The 22,073-nt window shown below is 46.1% G+C and overlaps 4 protein-coding genes across 8 annotated transcripts; 2 read left to right on the top strand and 2 right to left on the bottom strand.

The window, feature by feature from the left end:
* Positions 1 to 22: 22 nt before the first annotated feature.
* On the top strand, positions 23 to 1,946 carry LOC143369032 (uncharacterized). Its single transcript, XM_076812403.1, has 3 exons — positions 23 to 159; positions 245 to 326; positions 1,379 to 1,946. Exons 1-3 carry the CDS (start codon positions 91 to 93, stop codon positions 1,708 to 1,710), a joined length of 483 nt encoding a protein of 160 aa, XP_076668518.1. The 5' UTR covers positions 23 to 90; the 3' UTR covers positions 1,711 to 1,946.
* On the top strand, positions 1,598 to 19,394 carry LOC143369027 (uncharacterized). 3 transcript variants are annotated; one of them, XR_013085323.1, is made up of 4 exons: positions 1,598 to 1,732; positions 12,652 to 13,532; positions 14,704 to 15,304; positions 15,389 to 19,394. XR_013085323.1 is itself a non-coding variant. In XM_076812393.1 (3 exons), exons 2-3 carry the CDS (start codon positions 12,656 to 12,658, stop codon positions 15,243 to 15,245), a joined length of 1,419 nt encoding a protein of 472 aa, XP_076668508.1. In that variant the 5' UTR covers positions 1,598 to 1,732; positions 12,652 to 12,655; the 3' UTR covers positions 15,246 to 19,394. The 3 variants fall into 3 exon arrangements, 2 of the variants coding, with proteins under 2 accessions (XP_076668508.1, XP_076668509.1); XM_076812393.1 differs by having other exon boundaries at positions 14,704 to 19,394; XM_076812394.1 differs by lacking the exon at positions 1,598 to 1,732 and adding an exon at positions 9,118 to 9,621 and having other exon boundaries at positions 14,704 to 19,394.
* LOC143369023 (patched domain-containing protein 3) lies at positions 1,724 to 7,395 on the bottom strand. Its single transcript, XM_076812383.1, has 12 exons — positions 7,064 to 7,395; positions 5,101 to 5,347; positions 4,878 to 4,948; positions 4,584 to 4,799; positions 3,933 to 4,513; positions 3,167 to 3,790; positions 2,978 to 3,105; positions 2,739 to 2,900; positions 2,402 to 2,672; positions 2,217 to 2,338; positions 1,983 to 2,148; positions 1,724 to 1,907 (listed from the first exon to the last, which is right to left on the bottom strand). Exons 1-12 carry the CDS (start codon positions 7,330 to 7,332, stop codon positions 1,882 to 1,884), a joined length of 2,883 nt encoding a protein of 960 aa, XP_076668498.1. The 5' UTR covers positions 7,333 to 7,395; the 3' UTR covers positions 1,724 to 1,881.
* On the bottom strand, positions 18,191 to 21,889 carry LOC143369030 (haloacid dehalogenase-like hydrolase domain-containing 5). 3 transcript variants are annotated; one of them, XR_013085324.1, is made up of 4 exons: positions 21,394 to 21,889; positions 19,912 to 20,729; positions 19,467 to 19,837; positions 18,191 to 19,410 (listed from the first exon to the last, which is right to left on the bottom strand). XR_013085324.1 is itself a non-coding variant. In XM_076812397.1 (3 exons), exons 1-3 carry the CDS (start codon positions 21,448 to 21,450, stop codon positions 19,525 to 19,527), a joined length of 1,188 nt encoding a protein of 395 aa, XP_076668512.1. In that variant the 5' UTR covers positions 21,451 to 21,889; the 3' UTR covers positions 18,191 to 19,524. The 3 variants fall into 3 exon arrangements, 1 of the variants encoding a protein (XP_076668512.1); XR_013085325.1 differs by having other exon boundaries at positions 18,191 to 19,385; XM_076812397.1 differs by having other exon boundaries at positions 18,191 to 19,837.
* Positions 21,890 to 22,073: the final 184 nt, after the last annotated feature.

The following is a 22,073-nucleotide window of genomic DNA, read 5'->3' as shown; positions in this document are numbered from 1 at the left end:
GCTAGGTCAGTGCACGTGTGAAGTGAATCGGGCAGTTGTGCTTTAAATACCGTTAATAAGTATTGCCAGGAGTTGTTAATTAAAAGTGAAATGTCGAACGCAACGGAATTCTTCTTATCCGTCACGCAACGCGTTTTTAGTAATTGGACTGCATTGAAGGTAAGCACGCTTCTTTCCTCGAAGCTTGTGATGGAAAATAATTGTGTTACCTTGTTGTGTATTTTATTGAATATTTCTTTGTTAGATGGCAGTGGAACATGGAATGGGGCCGAAAGAACGAGCGGTAGACTTTTGTCCTTACATGACAGAGGTTATGTACATGAATGGTTGGTTCTTCTATTTAAGGGGTCATTCTGGTAATTACGCCGTAAAATTCGGCAACATTCAGGTTTTTTTTTCTCAGTGAATACAATGAATAACAATGTCAAACTTTTTTTCATTTATTAAGCTACTTATAATGTATACGGAACAATTGTTTAAATTCACTTTTAATTGTGTTTTTTCAATGTTCTCTGGAGTTAAAAATCGCGCCTTTGAAAAGACGGCGGGAGTGATTTCAGCTCACAGACTCATTTGAAACAAAAAAAAAACCATGCTGATTCTTAATCATTATGAGTACCGTTATCGAATGTTGCCGAATTTTGTGGCGTGATTACCAGAATGACCCCTTAATTCCTTTCACACAGGATCTTCTTAGAATGTCTGACCAAGATTCACAGCAAGCGCATCGTAGAAGGATCGTTGCGCGTATTTTAGGATTAAAGAGATATACTCTGCTTCACAAGGTAATGAACTCGTCTGCTGACCTGTTTTCATATGGGGACAAGCTGTGCGAAGAGATCCATCTCCTTGTGGAACAGAGTATAGTTTAGGGTTTGTCGGTTTTTAGAAACTGGGAGTAAAAATCGTTTTTTTTTTATAAACTTGTGAAATTCGAAGAACCGGATAACATTTTGACTTGAAATCGCCTCGGACACAAGCATATTGTAGTAGGTAACAGTTTACTGTAAAACTAATCTTCACGAGTTCATATTTTCGGAAGAAAAATACTAAATGAAATAAAGATTTTTATAATTTATATTTTGTACGCGGATTTTAGTTATTATAGTTTTTGTTATATTTTTGTAATTCCATAAATATTAAAAAAACTGAAATTTTTAGAATAATTACAAATATTTATTTTCTATTTTAATTACATTTCTTGTGAAAATTCAAAAACTGGTTTTTTCAAAATTCGGTTTTTGTGTAAACCCTAGTATAGTTTCGCGTTGACGAGTTGGATCAGTGGTGTATGCCTGTGAAACGTGGTCAGAAACATTTAAGCACCCTGTGTTCGTATCTTAAACACCTTGTAATCGAGATCTCGATGATTGTTCAGAGAACCTGGACAATAGTCAAGTTGCCAACGAGTTGGAGAACTACATGGACGAGCACTTTAATACGGAACTTCACGACGACAGTGCCATGCAGGTTGCAGAGGAGTTACTGAGATTCCACCGTTATTGCACCGAGAATAATGAAGGTCTGGCGGTGGCGGAGTTGGAGAAGCTACCACCGCTGCAGCCATGGCTAGTCACAAACGAGCCTGTAAGGAGGACTCAGAGTCGCTCCATAGTGGAGGAAGATAGTTCCGAAGGGGAGGAGGAAAGCGCTAAGGATATGGAGGTTGCAGACGAGTGGACGGAAGTGAAGAGTAGGCGGAAAAGATAACTGAGATTTCGCATTTAAAATGGTACTCTTTCGTTCTTGTTCTCTTTCATAAAAGAATATACAAACTACTGTTTTACAGTACATGTGCGTTGTTCTTGCGATTGCAATTCGTATGCTAGGATATTCATAATCAAATACTTATCTAAGCAGTCTTTTAGGCACTGCCAAACGTTAATTGGCAGTTTTAGTTTCTATATCTAAAAAATCAAACACAATCATCAAACCACATGAAATAGTATCGACTAAATCCGATTACTTTCGCAGACTATTACCTTTTTCATTTCGAGGTAAAGGAACGATACAGTATCCATTCTGTTCTTGCACAACATTCTCCTTCTTCGCATTACTCACTCTCTCTTCCGGGCCTAATAAGCTTAAAATTACTGGTAAAAATAGTAGGCCGTGGAACAGACCAAACACTACCACAGACGTAAATAACTGAAATAAAAGAATTCTTATCTATCTCGATAGTTGAATAAGTACTACACGAAATTGTCTAACAATACCTTAAAGAAAGTATTGAATAGGTAAGCCTCGCTGGAACCCAGCAGAACGAACGCTAGGAACGTACTTAAGCCTCCATTAAACACAGCCGGGCCGATGATGGAAAGTGTTTGGATCGCGCGTTCTACAAAAGACCAAAGAGTTCATATGCTATTCTAGTCTCCACTACACGCGCATTGATCCTTGCCTTTCTTGCTACCCTGAGTTCGCGTGAACTCCAATCCAATATGAGCAGCGTAATCGACCGCCAGCCCGGCGCATAACAGAATCATAATACTCGCTGACATTTCGATAGTCAGGTTTAAAAAGTACATGGAACCCAACAAGTCGATGAGCGTGAACAAAACGCAACAGAGCACCCAAAGCGAGGCTTGCAGATTCCTGAGGAACAATACTATCACCACCCCGATGGTCACTATTTCCAGGCATAAATTTCTTATCAATTCTTCTCCTATCACCTGCGAAAGAATCACCACTTAACGACCTAGTAACTAAAAGGATCGTACACAAAGATTCCCCCTCACCTTGTTTGCTGTCCATGAAACATAGTCAGGCGAGAAAATGGCAATGTGATCGTGCCCCTGCGAGAAGTTAGTGCCCTGAACTGTTTCCCTGATCGACTGCATCGCTCTTATTTGGTCCGACGTCGAGTTAATGAGAACGTGTTGTATCGGGATTTGCGACGTCTAAAGAGCAAGCAAATAAACTGTACTTTCTCTAAAAAGAGCGAGTGAAAATCTTTTAGATAGAGCTTTATAAGTACCGTTATGTTATACTCTCCAGCTGGCAATTTATCGAAATTGATATCTTTAATGTACGCCTGGCCTTCTTTCGTTAAAAGTAAATATTCCGTGAGGACATTGTAATATTCCTCTTTGCTCTCGATATCACCTACAAAGCAAGTGTTACCATTTACTTATCTTTAAGCAATCCTAAGCTCAACGACACTTACCTTTGTCAGTAACATTGAGCCACTTGTCGTACGCAATGAACCACGGCTCGAGGGTAGCGTTATTAATAAACTGGTTGCTCCTGAGATCTTGCACTAGCTGGGCGAGGGACTCGCGGTCCTCGTAGTAGTCCACGCCGGTCATATAAATGGCGGCTCGCTTCCCGTACTTGGGGAAGTACTCCTTCAGCTTCTCGTTGAATTGTATGGGATAGGAGTCCTGGTTTATGTACCAAAGAGGATCGAAGTTCTGATCCAATTGAAACACCGCCCAGGTGTTGACGCAGAGGAGACCGCCGGTGATCATCAGCACGATCACTCGCGTGGTGTTCTTAGTCACCCAGGGGCCGACGTAGTTCTCGAAGATGATCTGCTGAGTGTTCCTTTGGCTGCACTCGTTTGGCTTCCAGTTCAATTTGGGACGACAGAAGCAGCCGTCCTTCCTCGCCTCCAGCCTCCTTTCGTCGTACACCAGGCAGCTCATGAAGAACGTGATCTCGTACACGTACAGGAAGAAGATACCCAGCGTGGCGAACGCGTAGAAGGACCCCAGGCATGGCATCACCGTCGTTATGCCAAAGGCGAACGCGATTACGTTTGTGAAGGATGTCACTGTCACGGACAAGCCTTGAAGAGAGGAGAGCAGCTGAAGATTGAAATGGCAGAGCACGCGGACGTTATTAGAGAAGAGCGTCGAAATCGAAATACACAGTCCATTATATGTAACAATTTCGATGTCGACGCCCTGAAGAAGCCACCAGCGTCGTACCCGCTTGTTGGAACGCTTTCGCGATGCGAACGGGGATCTCCAGAGCCTGGTCGGTCTCCGACAAGTTCGCGAGGCTCTGCATGATCACGAACATGTTATCGACGCCTATACCGAGCAACAGAAACGGTAGAATGGAATGTATCGGCCCGTAAGAGTACCCCAAGTAGTAGCAGATCCCGTATGAGGACAAGATTGCCTGGCCAACCACAGAGACACCCATTACTGACAAATAAATTCGTTGCTCCAGCGCGTTACATTTACCGATCATTGTCATCAGGTAAACCGCGATCAACGACAATCCGCAGCACAGCACTGTCAGATTGCTGTTCAGTATTTGGTGGAGGGTGTCTAGGAAGCTGCGCGTGGCGATCGCGTAAACCTTCATTCCCGGCGGGAGCGTGGTGTTCGCGTGGAGGACACTATTTATGAACTCCAGCTCCCAATCTGCCGCGCTCGGGTTCGATTTCTTTAGCATCCAATTCAGGATCGTCGCTTTCGCGCCACGGATGCGACCCTTCTTGTCGTAGACGACGCCCGAGAGCAGCGGCCCAATATCCAGCAGAGCGCCAATTCCGTCGATCCTACAGATTTGATTATTCCAGATGGGTGAGAAGAACGAACGGATACCGGAGTTTCTCGCCAGGGACTCACTTATGCCTTGCTGCTCTGTTCACGTCCTCCAGCACCTCCTTCTTCGTCAGATTCCGAACGTCCTTCGACAAGCCACTTTCCCAGAGCTGCACGATCGACTGGTATATACACCCATTCTTCAGCACCGTGCTATTCAGCTGCAGCAGGATGTCCTCGGAGAGCTCCAGTTCCCTGAAGAGGTCCGTGGTGTCGTCCTTCGTGAACCACGTCAAGTACCTGCAGACACAGAGGCGTCATCCTGCAACATCCTCAATAGGGGCAACAAGTTAGTTTCAAGGGATATGGCGATTTTACCCAGCGCAGACGTCCTCCCAGGTATTGTTGTTCACCATCACGGTCTTCACTGTTTGCTCGATCTTGCTGATCTAGGAAGGAAGAGAATGTAAGGCTCGACTGGATGGGACCTGGTGTACGTGTGCAAGCAGAGTCTGTTCAGCACGAATCTCTTAAAGGGCCATGCGTGAAAGTGGAAAAGAACCTTCGCAGATACTCGTATAAGTCATGATCGCCTATGTACCGAGCGCAGCACCTCCGGCTCCAACACGTTGGGGGCAGTGACGATGATGCTCTCGTACCGGAAGTCGTCGTGGAAGTGGCTCCTCACCCAGGCTGCGTCCACGCGCAGCGCGGAGCCGTCGGGCACGAACATCTGCACGTCGTCCAGCTCTTCTCGCCAGAAGAGGATCCCGGGTGCGCAGACACAGTTGATGCAGATGGACACCAGCAGCCATAGCCAGGGCCTCTTCCCGATGTTCAGGCCAATACTGAGGAAGAAGGAATGGTGTACAGCCCACGCTGTTAAATAAATCACCCAAAGCTCTGCTCTCGAAGTGATCGAAGAGGATCACTTTCCAAGCTGAACAGGCGAAACATGAGCACTGCTCGTCGTTTCCTGCGACGCTGCGTCAGGGAAGCTTCCTGTGCAGGCAAGAAGTGTGCTGAGCGCAGCGTCAGACGAAGCGCGAGACATCGCGACTGAAATCGAGCGAATTTTACGAGGAGCTGCTGCTAGAGATTCAGGAGTTAGTCTATTGAATTTTAATTAAGTATGAATGATTGAAGGATTTGCGCCTCAGGCGAATTTGCCAAATTGCGCCCTTTATTTATAATATCTACATTTAATCGAGCTTTCCGATGACCTTGCTCTGGATTTTTATTCGTATCTTAAAACAGTTATAGTACAACTTGCAATATTTCATTTATTTTAAAAAAATAGGACGAGCCGGGCCTGGGTATAAGCGTGTGCAGGATGACCAAGCAGTGAATGGCTAAGCCTTGGGAGTTCGTCTTCCTTGTCTCGAGGACGAAAACGTTCAATTAGGAGAAAGATTCGTCGATATAATTGGGTAATGCAAAGGGCAACGGTCCCTGAATGAAGTAATAAGAGGACGCGGGGGGGGGTTGGCGCCTGAACTGGCGGCCTTATGTAGGCCAGTCATAATTCGTGGAACGAAAGGAGCATTCTTCATTCAGCTAATTAAGAGGGCCGCGGTGATCTCACCTTAAGTGGATTAAACGGAGCAAAGTTCAAGCCCCGAAATTGAACGGGCAGCAGCGTCGTTATCCTCAACTAGACCTATTACGCTTTCTTCCTTTCGCTGGCATTCTACCGCGCACAGAGGCACGCGACAGCCGATCGATTCGTCGTCGCGGCTGAAGATCAAATTTATCTGATACCGCGCTCGTACATGCATAAGTTCACGCCGTCGACCCGACGTCACGTGTCAGTCCAGTGTTAGGCTTTCATTCACGTTTAGCACTGGTACAAAGCGCGGATCAAAATATTTGAATCCTCTTTATAAGATGCAGTCGCGGACGATTCAAAGAACCAGTGTGTGGCTCGGAACCTGAGACAGAATTGGCAGACGGCGAGAATGTCACGTGGAAGGTTTCTTGCTACTCTAGAAGCTCATCGTTGCAAAATTACAGCCACGTCGAAGTTCGTACCCCGACAATTATGTTCTCCGCGCGAGACTATCATTAACGGGCGTATATTTCAATGCCAATTCGCTGGAGGGAATCTGTTATTCAACCCAGACCCGGCGGGGACGTTCCGGTGACAATGCGGAATGCAGGAGCGCCGCGGAAACGCCGGCACTCTGTCTACATAGCGTAGTTCCGACAGAAGGACGCGGTCGCGTTTAATTCGCTGACATCCGATCTATTTTTTCCTCTCCAGGCCATTTGCACCGGAACAACTCCTCGCTCTAGAAGAAAAAAGCCCGGCGAACGGTCTCAGGATCGTCTGTAGAAGAACGATGCGCCCAGCAGTGGTCTTTAGAGCTATCATTCTTCAATGAAAAGCCCTTAGAAAGGGGATCAGACGACCACTTGACGAACGCAACTGGTCTCACAAATTAACAGTTCCCTTTATTTTAGCAACCATCGTTTATAAGAGCGCTCGAATCCCTGGCACGGTGCTCCTGACTAGGAAGATTCCTCGAGAGGCGACAGGAAGTGCTCGCCGCGCTTACACTTACCGGTAAAAGATGCGATCCGAGTTGAGGTGCAGGTCGAGGAGTATATCCTTGAGGCGTTTCCACGTGATCGCGTTGGACGGTGCGTTTGCTCGCTGGGTTTCCATCATCGCCGTGCGACGCCCAGGTCGTTCCGTGGCCGAATGTCCACTGAGAGCGTCAGCCAGCACACAGGCCAGAGTGCGGCAGCATGGATGTGAGCAACGGCGGCAGTAATCTGCCACAATTATATAACGTTCGCTACGGAGGCTCGCCTGCACGGCTGATGCCATCGAGTGGCCGAGGAGGAGAACACCGATCACCCCTCCCTATTGTCTTCATCTTCCATCGGGTATTCGTTTTTCCAACGACACCGCCAACCGATCCTCCGGAGTCCTTCGCCAGACGTCGATGCATTAACATTCAGGAACAGTGGAAGAAATTTTGAGTCAACGAAAACTTGGGGCACGCGGTGGTCAACAGTCACAGGAAAGGAAGTCTGTTTTATATTTATAGTAAAGCGCATCGCCCTCGCCTCTCAATAGAAATTGTATCGCCACAGATTTCCAGATGAGCAGCCAGTCTGCTGCGGTAATCTGATCTCTCCGAGGCGCGATTTATACGGCACCATTAGCATAATCGTACGCTATGTAAGAGTCACATGACTCATGGAAATGAAGCAGATCGAGAAACACCAGAAGACAGGAATACCCTCGACGATTTTCCTCGACCTCAGAAGACCTTGACTTTTGCGTCCTCTTGTAAAGCAGATGCTATTCGCTGCGCGCTTTTACAACGCTCTCGATATTCTGGATCCGTGCCACTTGTTTCTAAATTTCTTTCAAGTCGAGTTTATCGGTGCCTCGTATAAGTCCTCGTACCCGTCGTTGCGGGTCCGAGGAGGTAGGGATCGGCTTGTTAAACAATGTCACCGAGGCGGATGGTTGGAAAGGCAGTGGAAACAAAATGCTTAAACTACCGTTCGGTTCACTCTCGTCTCGCCGGGTAGGAATCGCTCGATGACCACAGTTATCGTGGCTGTAATGCGTCCGATCTACGGAAGATCGGCGCTGCGACTAGGTGACCCACATATCCGTGTAATTATCGGATCTTCTTCGAAAGTGGACGGCCGCGCCGCGCGGTCTTTTTAATCCTGTCGCGAGCGAGGCGCTTCATCCTGCGCAACGCTGCGACGTCGAAGGGCACCGGTGTCTTATCAATTTAATGGGAATAACAAATTGATGTGTCCGAAGATAGATAATGCTCCGTGGGTGGCTCGGAGTGGCGGCTGAGAATTGCCCGAACGAAAATGGCGCATCGGATTCGACTTATTAATTTCGACGTAATTGGCGTACGCGAGCTTCCCCACGTCCTCCCCCCGCGCCCCTGCTTCCTCCGCTTCTAGGATGCATAGTCATTTGAAGCTTGAGTGACTCGTTCACGGCCGCGGAAAGAGTGATTTTTCTGGACAGAGTTCTGCAAGAGGCGATCGATATTTTTGCCGGCTTTCTCCGGTTGTTTCAATAACGAGGCGCGTCGATGCGTCCGCGATGCCATTATCTAAGGCCTCGTTACTGACATTGGGGGTAATGGAAGCGAGTTAAACTTCGCTGCTTCATATCGCGACCAAGAGCCTTTCTCTTGGACGTTTTTCATCCGCAAATTTTGCTAGCATTTTGATATCACTGCGAAATATTTTTCCGCGATACGTTTAAGAAAAGGGGAGTTGAAACGAGAGTATGCACTGTGTAGCGAAGGTGGTTTTTCAGGGGTTAATTTCTCCCCTTTCGAGTGAATTTGGGCAGCAAAAAAAAAATTGCGTTGTAATCAGAAGGAAATCCCTTACATATTCACAAAGTTCCCGAATTTTTGGAATTTTCGGCTTCGGGATCTTCCCTTGTAAGTTAGCTTCCGAAAAAACATAGCACAGCTGAACTTAGCTTTTGGTAGAAACGGTTCCATAAGGATGTATTGGAGTTAATTTTTTTAAAACTTAGCATAGCTTAGCTTATCATCCAGGTGGATCCCCAGCTTTATTCCTGGCGCCTCCAGTTCTCCAGGATCAGCCCTTTGATCCTCAGTGAAATACATTTCTGGTGCAGCGAATAGTGGGTGGCCCGTATACCTGCGGTGTTGACGGCCGATGCGTGGAACATCGGGGCCCTGTTTATTTTCAAATGGCCGCGCGTCACCTTTCCTTTAGTGCCCGATCGCTCGTCGGGCCAGAAGGATCGACGCCGTAATTGTAGATCGTAGAGGTCCCACGGAGGCGTCGAAGCGATCGAGGGGATAGATTTCGTACAGGTGAGACGAAAACGCGCCGCGGAACCGGCTCCAGCCACTCGAGCAAGGTAGGGAGCAGTCGAAGCGAATGCCTTTCCCATCACCCCGTGAATCTTCAGTATTCCTGGTTCCATTCGGGCCGATGGACGGTCCCTCTCAACGCGCGCCGTTCGCCGCATCGAGCATATACCAATCCACTCGTAAATGTTGAACCGTAATTGAACCGCGACCAAGTGGAAGCAGCCGAATCGGTGGTTGAACGTCGGTGCTCGATCGACCTGGACGGTATTCATCGAAACGTGAGTAGAAATCCCACGAACACTCGTTCAACTACTGTTCCATAGTAATTAATAGAATTGTCTTTTTTTTCCTTCGAATAAAATCGCTAGATTACTTCAGCTGTTATTTAACGCCGCACGCGATGTATCGGCGGATTCCTGGTGAGCTTCATCCTCGAATTAGTAGAACACCTCGGAGAATCTTTCACAGAGAATTCCTCGTCGAGTTGTGCAGGCAATGGTAATTAAATCTGCGCGTCAGTGCTGTTTCGTTGTTACTCCAGCATTCGTCGATTAATTACCGCAACGGGCCATGGTGTTGTTCGACTAACTATCGCCTACTTTCCTCCCCTCGCGTTTCTACAGACAGTTCGCAGAGGATCCGTAGTCTGATGCAAAAGAGTGGTCTCGATCTCTTCTTCACGGTCTGCTCCTGAAATCTGAGGAAAGGTACCCACGAACGGTGTCAACAGCCGGTTCTGCACGCCAGAGAATGATCGAGGCGTCTTTTTGCGGATTTCGGCCGATCGCTGAATTCATAATGGATTAACGGTTTTTAGAAAGTCTCGGTCACACGGGCAAGGATCGGCGAAGCTTTTACCGTGGCTAGTCTTTTATCTCGGGAACTGTGATGGACATCGACAAATGGTGAACGCGTAGGTGCCGTTCCTTTTGCGTACCATTCTCAGGAATAAATCGTTAGAATTCTTCGATCGATTTCATCGGGTGGCCTCGTTCGGTTCTCGGCAGCGCTTTGCGCAGAACTTTCGGTCCTAAGTTCGAAAAAGAATGTGTCACAGGCGACCCTGAACTCTCTTCGAAGAGCACAGAGCACGTGGGCTGACTTTTAAACGGAACCACTCTCTCTGGACGACTTTTTCTTCCGCGTATCACGCTTTTCCCCGGGATCATCCGTCTATCCCCATTTTTCACCTACAGCATCTCTTCAGCGCTCTGGTTTATACAGCAGCTTTATACGCATGAGAGCATCGCACCAGTCGGCAGATTTAGCGTCCACTGTTTTCATTTATAATTCTAGCGTCGCTTTGTCTGGCGAAACCCTGATGCAAATTTTTATTCGCCTAGATTTATTTGCAATTCCCCGGAGCAGGTATGAAAGATTCACGAAGTTACTGCCGGGGTGGTTGAGCTTTCGAACGGTATACTGTTGGAGGCGTTCAAGTCGAGGAGGAAATACTTTGTAGGGTAAAATCTCCATCCGTGAAAAAGAAAAGAAACCTGGATTTTATTCTTGAAAATAAATTTTTATAATCACCTAGTGAATTTTATTGAATTTGAAATTAAATACATTTACTCACGTGCGTTAAACTCGGCTGAAGTAATTCAAGAGCTTTGCAAGAAGAAAGGAAAACTGGATTTTATTCTTTAAAGAAATTTTTGTAATCATCTAGTGAACTTTATTGATTTTGCAGTAAGAGTTAAACTTAGCGAAGAAATATAGTTCTGTATTAGACTTCTTTAATAAGTCATTAGCGTCCTTTCAGATCACTGAGAATAAAATTACTCCCACCGATTAACCGAGAGCTGTTGCACCGACGAAATTTTTTATCTAGATATTACCTCAGATATTTACTTGTTACTGTACAATTTGTATACCAAGGGCTACTCCCGTTTAAGTAAATAATAATAATAAAAAAATATTTTTATCCGTTCAACTCCCACCAAGATTGAATTCTGAGTGCGCGTGGTACATCGGGGCTTAGTATTGAATTCTTGTGATCACAATCAATTTTTATGAATATTCAGTGGCGGACGAAAGAAAGTTTACACCTTTAAAAATCGCATAACTATTTTAGAATTGGTGCAAACGCCTTTAGTTCTTTTTAGAAGCTAGAAGGATTAGTTTGCTAAGTGACGTGTCTCGTCGTTTTGGAAAAAATTGCAATTGGTCGGAATAGCGAAAAAACATAGTAAAGGTCGTTTCTTAAACTTTTTTCTGAGTCTGTAACGAAAATTCAAAAATCCCGTTTGCAGGTTCAAGTAAGTTGTATACATGCTGAAAATTTCTCGTAAACTTCTCTAACGTTGCTCTGAGCTACAAACGCTTAAAGATCGCAGAATAAAGTCGAAAATCGCGGAATTCCCGAAATCAGCAATTTAAAAAACGACCTTTACTATTTTTTACGCTATCCCGACCAATTACAATTTTTTTCAAAACGACGAAACACGTCACTTAGCAAACTAATCCTTCTAGCATCTAAAAAAAAAACAACTAAAGTTGTTCGCACCAATTCTAAAAAAGTTAATCGTTTTTAAAAGGTGTAAACTTTCTTTCGTCCGCCACTGTAGAAGGCAGAGCAAAAACAAGCGTGTGGATGATTACGCATTGTATTATAGAGGAAAAGGTGTTTCTCGTCAGGAAACGATCAACGAAGGCGTTTTCGCGTTAGCTGCGTTCGCCTTGACCGAAGAAAGTGTTACGGGGGTCTTTAACCGGCGCTGCGAGATTCATGAATGCATCGAGGTTACAGCCACGTGTCTATTTCGTCGCCCTATTACGTTCACAATTTCGGTTTTTCCTTACATTATGCATGAAGTTCCATGAATTCAATCCACAGGGTGTACCCCGAAGAACATCGTATATTAATATCTGCAAAGCTTGGCTTGATCTCCAAAACGAGAATGGCTATACCTTGTTTGACCGAACACGAGCAGGCTATTAAAAAACGGGGTTTACGCGAGTGATAATTGGAGAAACGAATTCGTCGAGGGTTATTCCAGGCACGTATCGATGGTCGTTGGTGGTCCTACGATAGTTTCCGTGTAGATACTTCTTCCTGGTCAGTTGCGGTGTAAGTAGAACGGCGCGAGAGAACGCTTCGCAGCGGCTCTCCTTAGTCGTTCTAATTACCAAGGCAAACTGAAAATTGTAATTAGCGTGGCTACAGCTTCGGCATTGATCTCCTTCGAAGGCTATCTTCGTTTCCTCCCTGGTTTTTCTTCTTCTGCGATCTAAGCAGCAGAGGATCATACCTACTCCATGTGCACCAGGGTAATAATAGGGACCATTACGTTTCTCGTTGCTTCCAGGACCATGAACCCGACCACGGTGTTCCTCGTGCTCGTGGCAGGCTTGGCGAACGCTCAATTGAACTTCGAGGGCAGTCCTTTGACGGAGAACACCGAGTACACTGCCGAGGAGTCGCGGCTCTCTGAAAGAACCGCAAGGCAAGAAGCGACCGCAGCGAACGTGACCAACGGGGCGGTAGACCTCCAGAAGCTTCATCCACTATCCGGGAGAAACGTTTCCCAGGAGCTAAAGCCAAGAAGCAATTCGATGAACGAGGAGGAAATGGCACGCCCCTCGAGTCCTCTCGTCGTTCAACGAAGCAAGCCTGCCCAAGTTGCTCGGCACTTGTCCGCCAGTAGCTCCGAGCCCATCGCTATCAGCCCAGCGGAATCCGCGTTGAGCACGTTTCTGAACTCGAAGACGCCGGAGGAGTCTCGTTACTCCTTGGACAGTTACCTGCAGAGCAGAGAGCCTCCGCGGAACGACCTCGTTCGGGACCAGCCCAGCCAGCATATGGTATCGGTCGCTAATCTGCAGCAATTAACGCAGCAGCCCGCGCCGCAGCTCAGCCAGCAATCCCTGGCTCTGTCGTCCCCAGTCAATCAGCACTTAACGGCGCAACTTATGCAACAGCGACAGGCTTTCCCCGTTGATCAGAGGCAGCAGGCGAGCGAGCAGGTTTACGGACTGCCGGTGAATCCACAGGTGACTGCTTTGGCTGCTCCTCTGGCGCAGCAGCAGTTGTTGCAGCAACAGGTGCCGTACGTCGGCGGGCTTCAGCCGAGGAACGACGTCTTCTATCCTCCCGGATGGCATCATCGCGTGAGAAGGATACGCGGCAAGCCGTTTCCCTTGGCTCAGTCCAGGGGGGGGCCGGTGTTCTACAATGGGCCTGCTCCAGGTGAGACAACAAGGAGGTGCTGTAGGTATCCTGCTGGGGATTACCAATCTTCTTTTAATTAAGCGCGATGGTCGGCGATGGAGTTATGAAATAGGGGTATTTAAAAGTTGCGCTGGTTAGATGGTTATGGAGATTATAGAATTTCTGTTGTTAGGGTAATTGTATTGCTGTCGAAAGGATTGGGTACCTAGACCGTGGGAATAGGCTAGACCAGGGGTGGAAAACTTGTGGCCTTCTAGGTCCTTAAGGGGAGGTTCCGGTATAAAAATCGATTTTTTTTTATTTCATTTTTCGAATGTTCAACCTTTTAGGAATATATGTTTAAAGGATGTTTTGAAATTCGTAAAACTACCAAAGTTATAGGCATTTGAGTAGCGGCAAATGCATGGGTAGCATGTATTTCTGGTTCCCCCCCTAGCTAGAAGTATATTCTTCAAAATAAAAAAAGTTTCAGTCGAATCGGATAATAACTTTTGAAGATACAGGTCCCACCGATTTGGATGAATTTTTTGACGCCTCGACTTTAATGACTCCCCAGTGCGGTCTGCAATGATTAATTATAAAACAAAAAATATATTTCTATAATTTAAAGCATCCTTAATACAATGCAAAAAGTTCCATTAAATTATATATAGTAGTTTTCCTTTAATTAATTCCTAAAAATCACCTATTTTGATGGGCTCTAGACCGGAACCTCCCCTTAAGGGGTTACGCCACCTTGAGAAAAAAATCCCGAAAATACTTGTGTTTTCACTCCTTACAGGTAGGCATAACCCCTTAAAGGGGGTACTCTAGTGTAACTGCCCCTTTTTCAATGCCATCTTCGGGAATTTATTTAACAAAAACTATACGTTTATACTGTCTGGCGTTTTGCCTGTATATTAAGGTGTGTTTGAAGTGGTACTCAATTTTTTTTTTGGCCTTTTTATCGCACATATACACAGATAATAGTGTAAAAAATTAATTTTACAGACCGAAAACAGCTAAATCTTTGGTAAAAATCGAACAATTTTTCAAGATTCTGCCATCCGCAAATTTTCATTTTTAGGGGGCCTCCGTGGTTATTATCCCCACCCCTGGACTAGACGTAACTCCTCTGTCCCGCGACTACCCCCGAAATAGCTTACAACTTTGTAGAAACACTCCGTAATCCCATGACGGGTGTCCCCAGTTCCCTTCAAGCAGAAGCCGCCAGTGGAGGTGATCTACACGAAACCCCCAGGTTTCCACCGCGGCCCGCCGGCCATCAGCAACCCTCCCGTCCCGTACGAAGACGCCAGCGCCTGGTTCCCCGACGCGGACCACCCTCCGCCCCCTAAGGACGTCTACTACTCCCAGCTGTACGCGCAGTCCTACGACCCTTACTACTACAACTACATCGCCAAAACAGGCAAGATCAAGCCTCATCTGTACGGGAAGCTAGGCAAGTACCAAGAGGAAGCTGGCGGAGGCATCTGGGCGGAGTTGTACCGGGGCTTCAAGAAGCACGGCTTGAAGAACATCATGACGCCGACGTTCCTGCTGGGGATGACACTACCGGTGGTCACTCTGATGCTCACCGCCCTCGTGCAGAAGAGGTCCCTGGGCAGATCTGCCTCGTGGGAGGTTTCGCGGGAAGAAGCGATCCAGGAGTACCTCGAGCAGCTGCAGAGAGCTGTGGAGTGCTACGAGAAGAAGAGGAGGAAGAGGGACGCCGGCGTGGATGACTGTTGACGCATGATTAGCTCCCTTTACTAATTTATTCTAAGCGAACGTGGAGGTACACGAGTCTCGTATGTACATACTGCCTGTAATATAATAATAGTAGCGTAACGTTAGTGAAATACAAAGAGCCAGCGGTGCTTTCTCCTCGATAGGCTTCCTCGCTGCTGGTAGTTGATTGCGCGCGATAAATTGATCCCCCGCGGTAGACCGCCGCTATCAGCGGGAGAAGGTGACAGTGAAAACGCTTCTGTAACGAGCCGACGTGAGAAGACAACTTTCGCGGGTCAATTACCTACGACCCTGTTCGCAGCCATGTACTGGTGGGTGCACTGCCAGACCTCCTCTAATTAACAACGATATCGGTGCAGCACGAGTCGCTCCGCCTGCTCCCTGTGCGACTTTTACTTTTCCAGACAAGTACTCGGCGAGCTGGATCAATGGCAGTGATCTGACTCGCGTTTGTAACTCCCGTCTCGGCCGAGTAGGCGCGACGATTATAACTGGGATGTGCGTAAATGTTGCGACTATTTTGAATTGTTTTGTGCATAGCGCTCTGCGGCCTACATTCGAGCGTTTCGCGCGTCGCGACGAGCCCTGAATTCCGAATCAGTAACGACATCCGCGATTCACTGCGCTGAAGTGCATCATGACACAGAAATGGGTAACCGGTTTCAGCACTCGGCGTCAGTATTACCGCGCGTCAGTTTTCATTAATAAATCCTGAACTTGTTCCGTAAACTGGCCTAGTAAGCGCACTGTCAACCTAATCGGGCTACGTTTCTTTTAGTAATCCTATCGTCTCCGGCTTTCGATGCCTCCCCGATGCGAGTTGATCTGAAACTAGTTGATCAACAGCGTTCGATTGTAGATAAGTCGCTGTTGCCTCGACTTCTACATTTTCGGGCCCGATCTTCTACATCTTTCGGGGCCCCTGCAACTCCCCTCGGTCGGTAACGTAGCCGGAGTACGCGACGCTGATTAGCGACGTGGCGACAGGGTCAATTACGATAACCTGGCCATTAATGAACCCGTGAATTAAGCTCAGTCTCGCGTGCGACGAAGCTCCGGTCGTTTAAGCTCGGGCATGCACCCAGGCGAAGATTCATCGTCGAAGAAATCGGCCGAGATTTCTTCGAGCCTCTCTTCCGGTACGCGGAACCTGCTGTTCCACTTAATCTTCTGAACTTCATCGGTGCGACGACTGGGTCGTTTTTTTTTTTAACTCCGCGACGTTTCCTAAACTTAAGTTCATAAAAATGTTAAGCACGTCCCCAGCGAAGAACCGGTCTCCTCGGGAATGACTTGCACTTCAGACACCGGAAGTCCATGAGATTCCCCTTTCAATGGCGTCTAGGAATCTCTTTTCTCTTTGTCAAGCTCCTTCTTGGAGGCCTCTGATCCCGAAGACTTACCTGCGAAGAAAATGGTTTTACTCCTCATTTCTAGAAATGCAAAGGTTTTATTGTACTTACAAGGGAAGATCCCGAACCGGAAAATTCAAAAAATTCTGAAACTTTGTGAATACGTAGAGGATTTCCTCCTGATTACAATGCAATTTTTGTTTGCTGCCCAAATTCACTCGAAGGGGGTGAAGTTAACCCCCGAAAAATCGGCTATTTTCCGATTTTGTATTATAACTCGCGAAATGTAAGAGATAGAAAAAAAGTTTCAAGACAAAAGTTACTTCTTTTAATTAGATCTATCATTTGGTAAAAAAATATTTTGCAGTTCACGAGTTATAATAGAAAATCGGAAAGTAACCGAATTTTCGGGGGCCAATTACACCCCCTTAGAGTGAATTTGGGCAGCAAACAAAAATTGTGTTGTAATCGGGGGGAAATTCTCCACATATTTACAAAGTTTCAGAATTTCTTGAATTTCCGGGTTCGGGATGTTCCCTTGTTAGTGGCCAAGCGTTTAATCGAGAGGGTCCACGAGCGATAAAATTGCTCTGTCTGGTTAAACAAAAAGCAACGAGCCCACCAGCGGTCCCGACTTCGGTATATAGATCTATTCCCCGCGGACGTTGACGACTCGATGGTAATTGAATTATTTAATCGAACGATTGACGGTTTAATTCATGGGTCATGGGACCCAGACGTTACTAGGCTCCACCGCAACAGGGGGCAATTATTAGTTTCAACTCAACACTTTGTGGGCCATTAAATGCCCAAATCTTAACTGTAGATCAGCGACGGAGAAAGTATTCACCAGAGTAGGAAAGAATAATCGCCTTTAATCAATAAAAGTTCGCAACATCGTTAGTCACAATAAGATCGCTGCTCTGTTAACGAAAAATATATCGTATATTTCGTTGCTTCCCCATGAGTACAACTTGTTTGCGGTAGGCGACGGGGATCCAGAAATCAGGGGTGTCGCGTTGAAAGGGAAATGATCGGCAAAAGTAACCTTGGTCCCCCTTTGATCACCATTCTTTATCGGCGGGATTCGTGGAACACAGCGCCTTGTTACATGATCGACCGTTAACATATATACATATTCGTAAAGAAAATAAATCACAGCTCGTGAAGCGATGCTTGCTTCTCCTCTGTTTAATACGCTCTTCTTATTCTAACGAGGCGTCGCTAGTTAATAATTGCTGAAGAAACGGAGATACGTAGACCGACACACTTCTGCCTGCAACGAAGTCAACATTACTTCGTTCAACTATAGGCTAGACTATACGAATTTGATGGGATCCATCAGCACGTGGATCTCGTGCCCTTCTACGGCCCTCGGGTTCGCATCTTTCCCAGCTGATATGTGCTAATTACACGGCGACCTTCGGAAACCGTCTCCAAGGAACTCCGCTGATTTCCTACCGACGTTTATATCTCCCGAAGATCACTCTCCACGGAACGAAAAAGGGAAAGCTAAGAGCTCGGCGCGTCCTGTGGCTTTCATAGAGGACACGGCCGTTGGGAGTGAATAGGATGAAATGAACGAACATGCGGTTTACTAAAATAGATTCTAATTTGCTCCATAAAAGTCACAGGCACTCTACGGATACGGCTGCTACGAAATAATCGTGCCGTGGCTGACAAAATGGTATACATATAACGCGTGCACGTATTACTCTCGATCTCGCAACGATCTACGAGTGTAATTGCCCTTCGCTATCTACAACGTTACTAAGTCCGCGGAGGCCCTCGAGGACGCAGTCCCCTGTGCCCCGTCGAAACGATAATCTCCTTCCTTCCCTTTAACTTCCTAAAATTAAAACAAGTCATGGACCGGCTCCTGCAAGCGCGCCCGTCGATTTCATTCTACTCGGGATGGGTGGGTCAGTCTTCGTCTCGGCAGACGTCTCGATATCATTCGTCGTGTGCATGCCAGCCAGAGATGCTTGGCTGGGCCAGGTGCTGTGTGCAATGTGCGCTTTCAAATCCTATTCCTGCACGTCTTAACGCGTCACTTCCCCGAACGACGTTAAGGGTAGCTTCCACCCTTCGCTGTCGCGTGAGACTGTTCCATGGGACTAGATGAAGTTTAATGTACAAAGCGCTGTTCGGCGATGGATGTTAAATCGCCGGATAGTTAGAGTTCTAGTCGGCTAAGCAACGGAGACGCGTCTCATAGGGCTCGCCATTGCTCTCCTATTATCATCGGTTTCTCAAAAAGAATCGGCACTTAGCGCATCGCAAGCGTGAACATCGCCGTCGGCGTCCAGGTGCGTTAAAATAATTTTCACATTCAACCTCTGTACTACAGTGGACCGACTATATAACGTAGTAAAAATCAAACTAAAAATTGCCTATACATATATATACATATAGACATGAGATATATATGTGCATATATAGCCGTTTTACGATACATGCGTATTTATATGTACATACAGCACTATCCTTCGAACATTCTTCTAAATACTATAATCGTAACATAAATCCTAGAAGCTTCCAATCCACAGAGAAATCTGCGTAGACTGAAAGACCGTTTTCTGTTCTACCTAGTATCCTTGGTGTACACGGTATCATTGGCTCGCAACGATAGCTAATATTCGCCTGGTTCCGCAGACGCGACCTTCCTTCCGTAAAACTGTCGAGAATTAGTTGACGATAAAGAAGCAAAGTAAATATCGTGCTTACGCAATGTGTTACAGCTTCCTTCTTCCCTATCGATTTGGAGCCTCTGGCTGTGGAGTATCGCCTTGAAAAATAAAGGCCAATGTCCCCTAAATCAGCGTAATACTTGCGTCAGCAAAGTTACATCTACTAACTACTTTCTTACTTTTCTTAATTAGAACGTGAACACTCCAAGGCTAAATGTACGCTCTACGTGGATTACTTCAGTCGAACTTTTCCTCCTTAAACGCGAGATTAATAGCCTCGCCGACGTCTTTCACTATGAACGCAGGCTTGCAGAGACTGTCTTCGATCGCCAAGAAGTCTCTCGGGCTGTGCTCGGGCATGAACTCCGAATCCCGTTGATGGACACCAGTTTCGACTAAAATACTGATACAAGCCTTCGCGCTGGGCGGCTTTACTTCCTTGCTCAGCAACTTGTGCAGCTTGTCAGGCTTCAATACTTCCTTCTTCGCGCGATACGAGAGATACTTGTCGTATAAATTTGCGCCGAAAATGTCGGTGTTGATGTTATCTCTGAAAAAAATATACAAACTGTTTAACACCCACCCGCAGCTCTGCTTTTCTCGGGTCGTCGAGGGACTAATTACCCAATAGCGTATATCGTGTCCACGTTATGATCTATTCCAATACTCCTAGCATGCTCTTGGAGCATATGATTCGCATGGTAGTACGTAACTTCGCTAGGCTTCCCGACCAGAGCAGAATACGCCATGTCTTTGCCTGTAATCTTCTTGTATAGAGATTCCAAACATAATAAGTAAGCACCGTGACCGTATCTTGGAATCGGTGCCTCCGATACCCACAATAAATCCATGTTGCACGCCAGGACCGGAATGTGTGGGTAAGGAATAGTGCTAGGCAAGCTAGCCGGCGAGCCGTTAGTCATCAGAAGATCCACCATCAGTTGCAACGACGTCTCCCAGGTGATTGATTCACTAAATAACACGATACCTTCGATTCTAGGAAAATTGGGATCTATCGGCCCACATTGTGGATTTCTCTTTTGCATATTTACATAATCCAAGGAGGGGAAATTCTTTACTAATTCTTCCATGGTTATCGTTCTCTGGAAGCCCAGCTCTCGAGCTATTTCTCTAATCGGGCCCTGCCCCGATATCAACACTTGCTTGTCGTGAAAGTGCTGGTACATTCTCAATGGTGAATGGGCCATGATGACCTGCGACTCTTTCACCTCGTATCCTATCCATTTGGATAAGTCTGCCGCTTTTTGGCTGCGCAGAGCGTTTCCATTGTTGGTGACGAACACAGTTGGCACGCGAAATTTGCCATCTTTGCCCTGGAGCTGTTTAAACGACTCCGGTACTGGTGGTAAGACGTTCTTGCCTCGCACTATGACACCGTCGATGTCAAAAAGTAGACCAAACTTTGGCTTGGAGCTTAGATGCTGAAAAGAAAGAACAGAACGTTAATATATTACGCTGTTAATTTTTTATTATGAAATTCTGAAAGTTGCTCTTTGGAGTCCTACAGCTGCTTCATATTTTTGGAGCAAGACATTGAAACGGCTGCAGAGACCTTGAGGCAGGATATAAAAATATACCTGCTACGCTGACTTGGATGCTAGGCGGTATATTTTTACACCAGCAGAGAGCGTAATATCACATAAACTTTGCATCATTTATCTTATCCAATTTTATAATCGCAATTCGTAATCGATCGTCCCATAACGATAAAAGAGAAACGTTCCGCGCGAAAGTCATTTCACGCGCAAACGATAGTAGAGCTCTACGCTAAATACATCGATGATTGACGAGCAAAAATAGGGAGTGCCACGGAGACATCGAATTAAATACTTTTCACAGAAGATTACGTCGATGAAAACGAAGGAAATTGACAAAGACGATGTCTAATTGCAAGTGAAATTATTAATTCGTGACCGCGGAGTGTAAACGAATTAATTCCCATTAAGCTTTTATGAGTACGCTGCGCTTTGACGAAAGTAGGTCAGCTGTTTTGTGTCATAAACAAAAGAAGGCATGCATGACGAGTCCACCTTGAAGTGCATAAAACTAGAATGCGAAACATAATGATAGCGGAATATAACTTACTCTGACACCCGTGAGCCTCGCGATGCCCGGTCGTAGCAATATCTTCATAATTGCCATTGTGACGGTGGCAAGGGCAAACGAAGATTCAGCTACGATATCTTAAACTTATACGCCACGCTCAAAGGCCACTTCTCACGGATTGATTCTGCATAATGCAACGTTTTTAGGTTATAGTGACCTACAAATCGCACAGTACATTGGGTCGTATTTTTTCCACGTGCCGTAAGAGGACACAGTGCACTGTGCACGGTACGACTAAACTAATATCATTATCGCACGTGATACGCAACGTCTTTTGTTTGGTCTTAAAGGTCTCGACGATCACTTCCGCAGCTATTACAGGCGAGCCTGGATATAAATAGTAGCGCGCATCCTATGTATTAATTCGTATTTAGATTCTGTCGGATTAATTGAGAGGTGAAAGACAAAGTCGATTCGAATGATTTCCCCCCCGATTACCAACTGTTTGTGGGAAATTGACAGCGTCTTTTATAAAGTTCGCTTGACCGATTTGTGCCTGTAATTTGTAATGCGTTACTTCAATTTCATCTTCGCGCTAGAGGATTATTGATTTTTCAAATTTATGGAATGATTAGCCTAGGAAGTTTTTGCAAGAAATATATATTAAATTTACGGGACTATAAAATTGTGTTTGCTAGCATTAGTCTGAAATGTATCTA

The sequence above is a fragment of the Andrena cerasifolii genome, chromosome 5 (genome assembly GCF_050908995.1).
Source record: "Andrena cerasifolii isolate SP2316 chromosome 5, iyAndCera1_principal, whole genome shotgun sequence".
Taxonomy (NCBI): Eukaryota; Metazoa; Arthropoda; class Insecta; order Hymenoptera; family Andrenidae; genus Andrena; species Andrena cerasifolii.
Note: the sequence above shows the minus strand (reverse complement) of the source record. Positions and strands in the feature narration are given on the sequence as shown.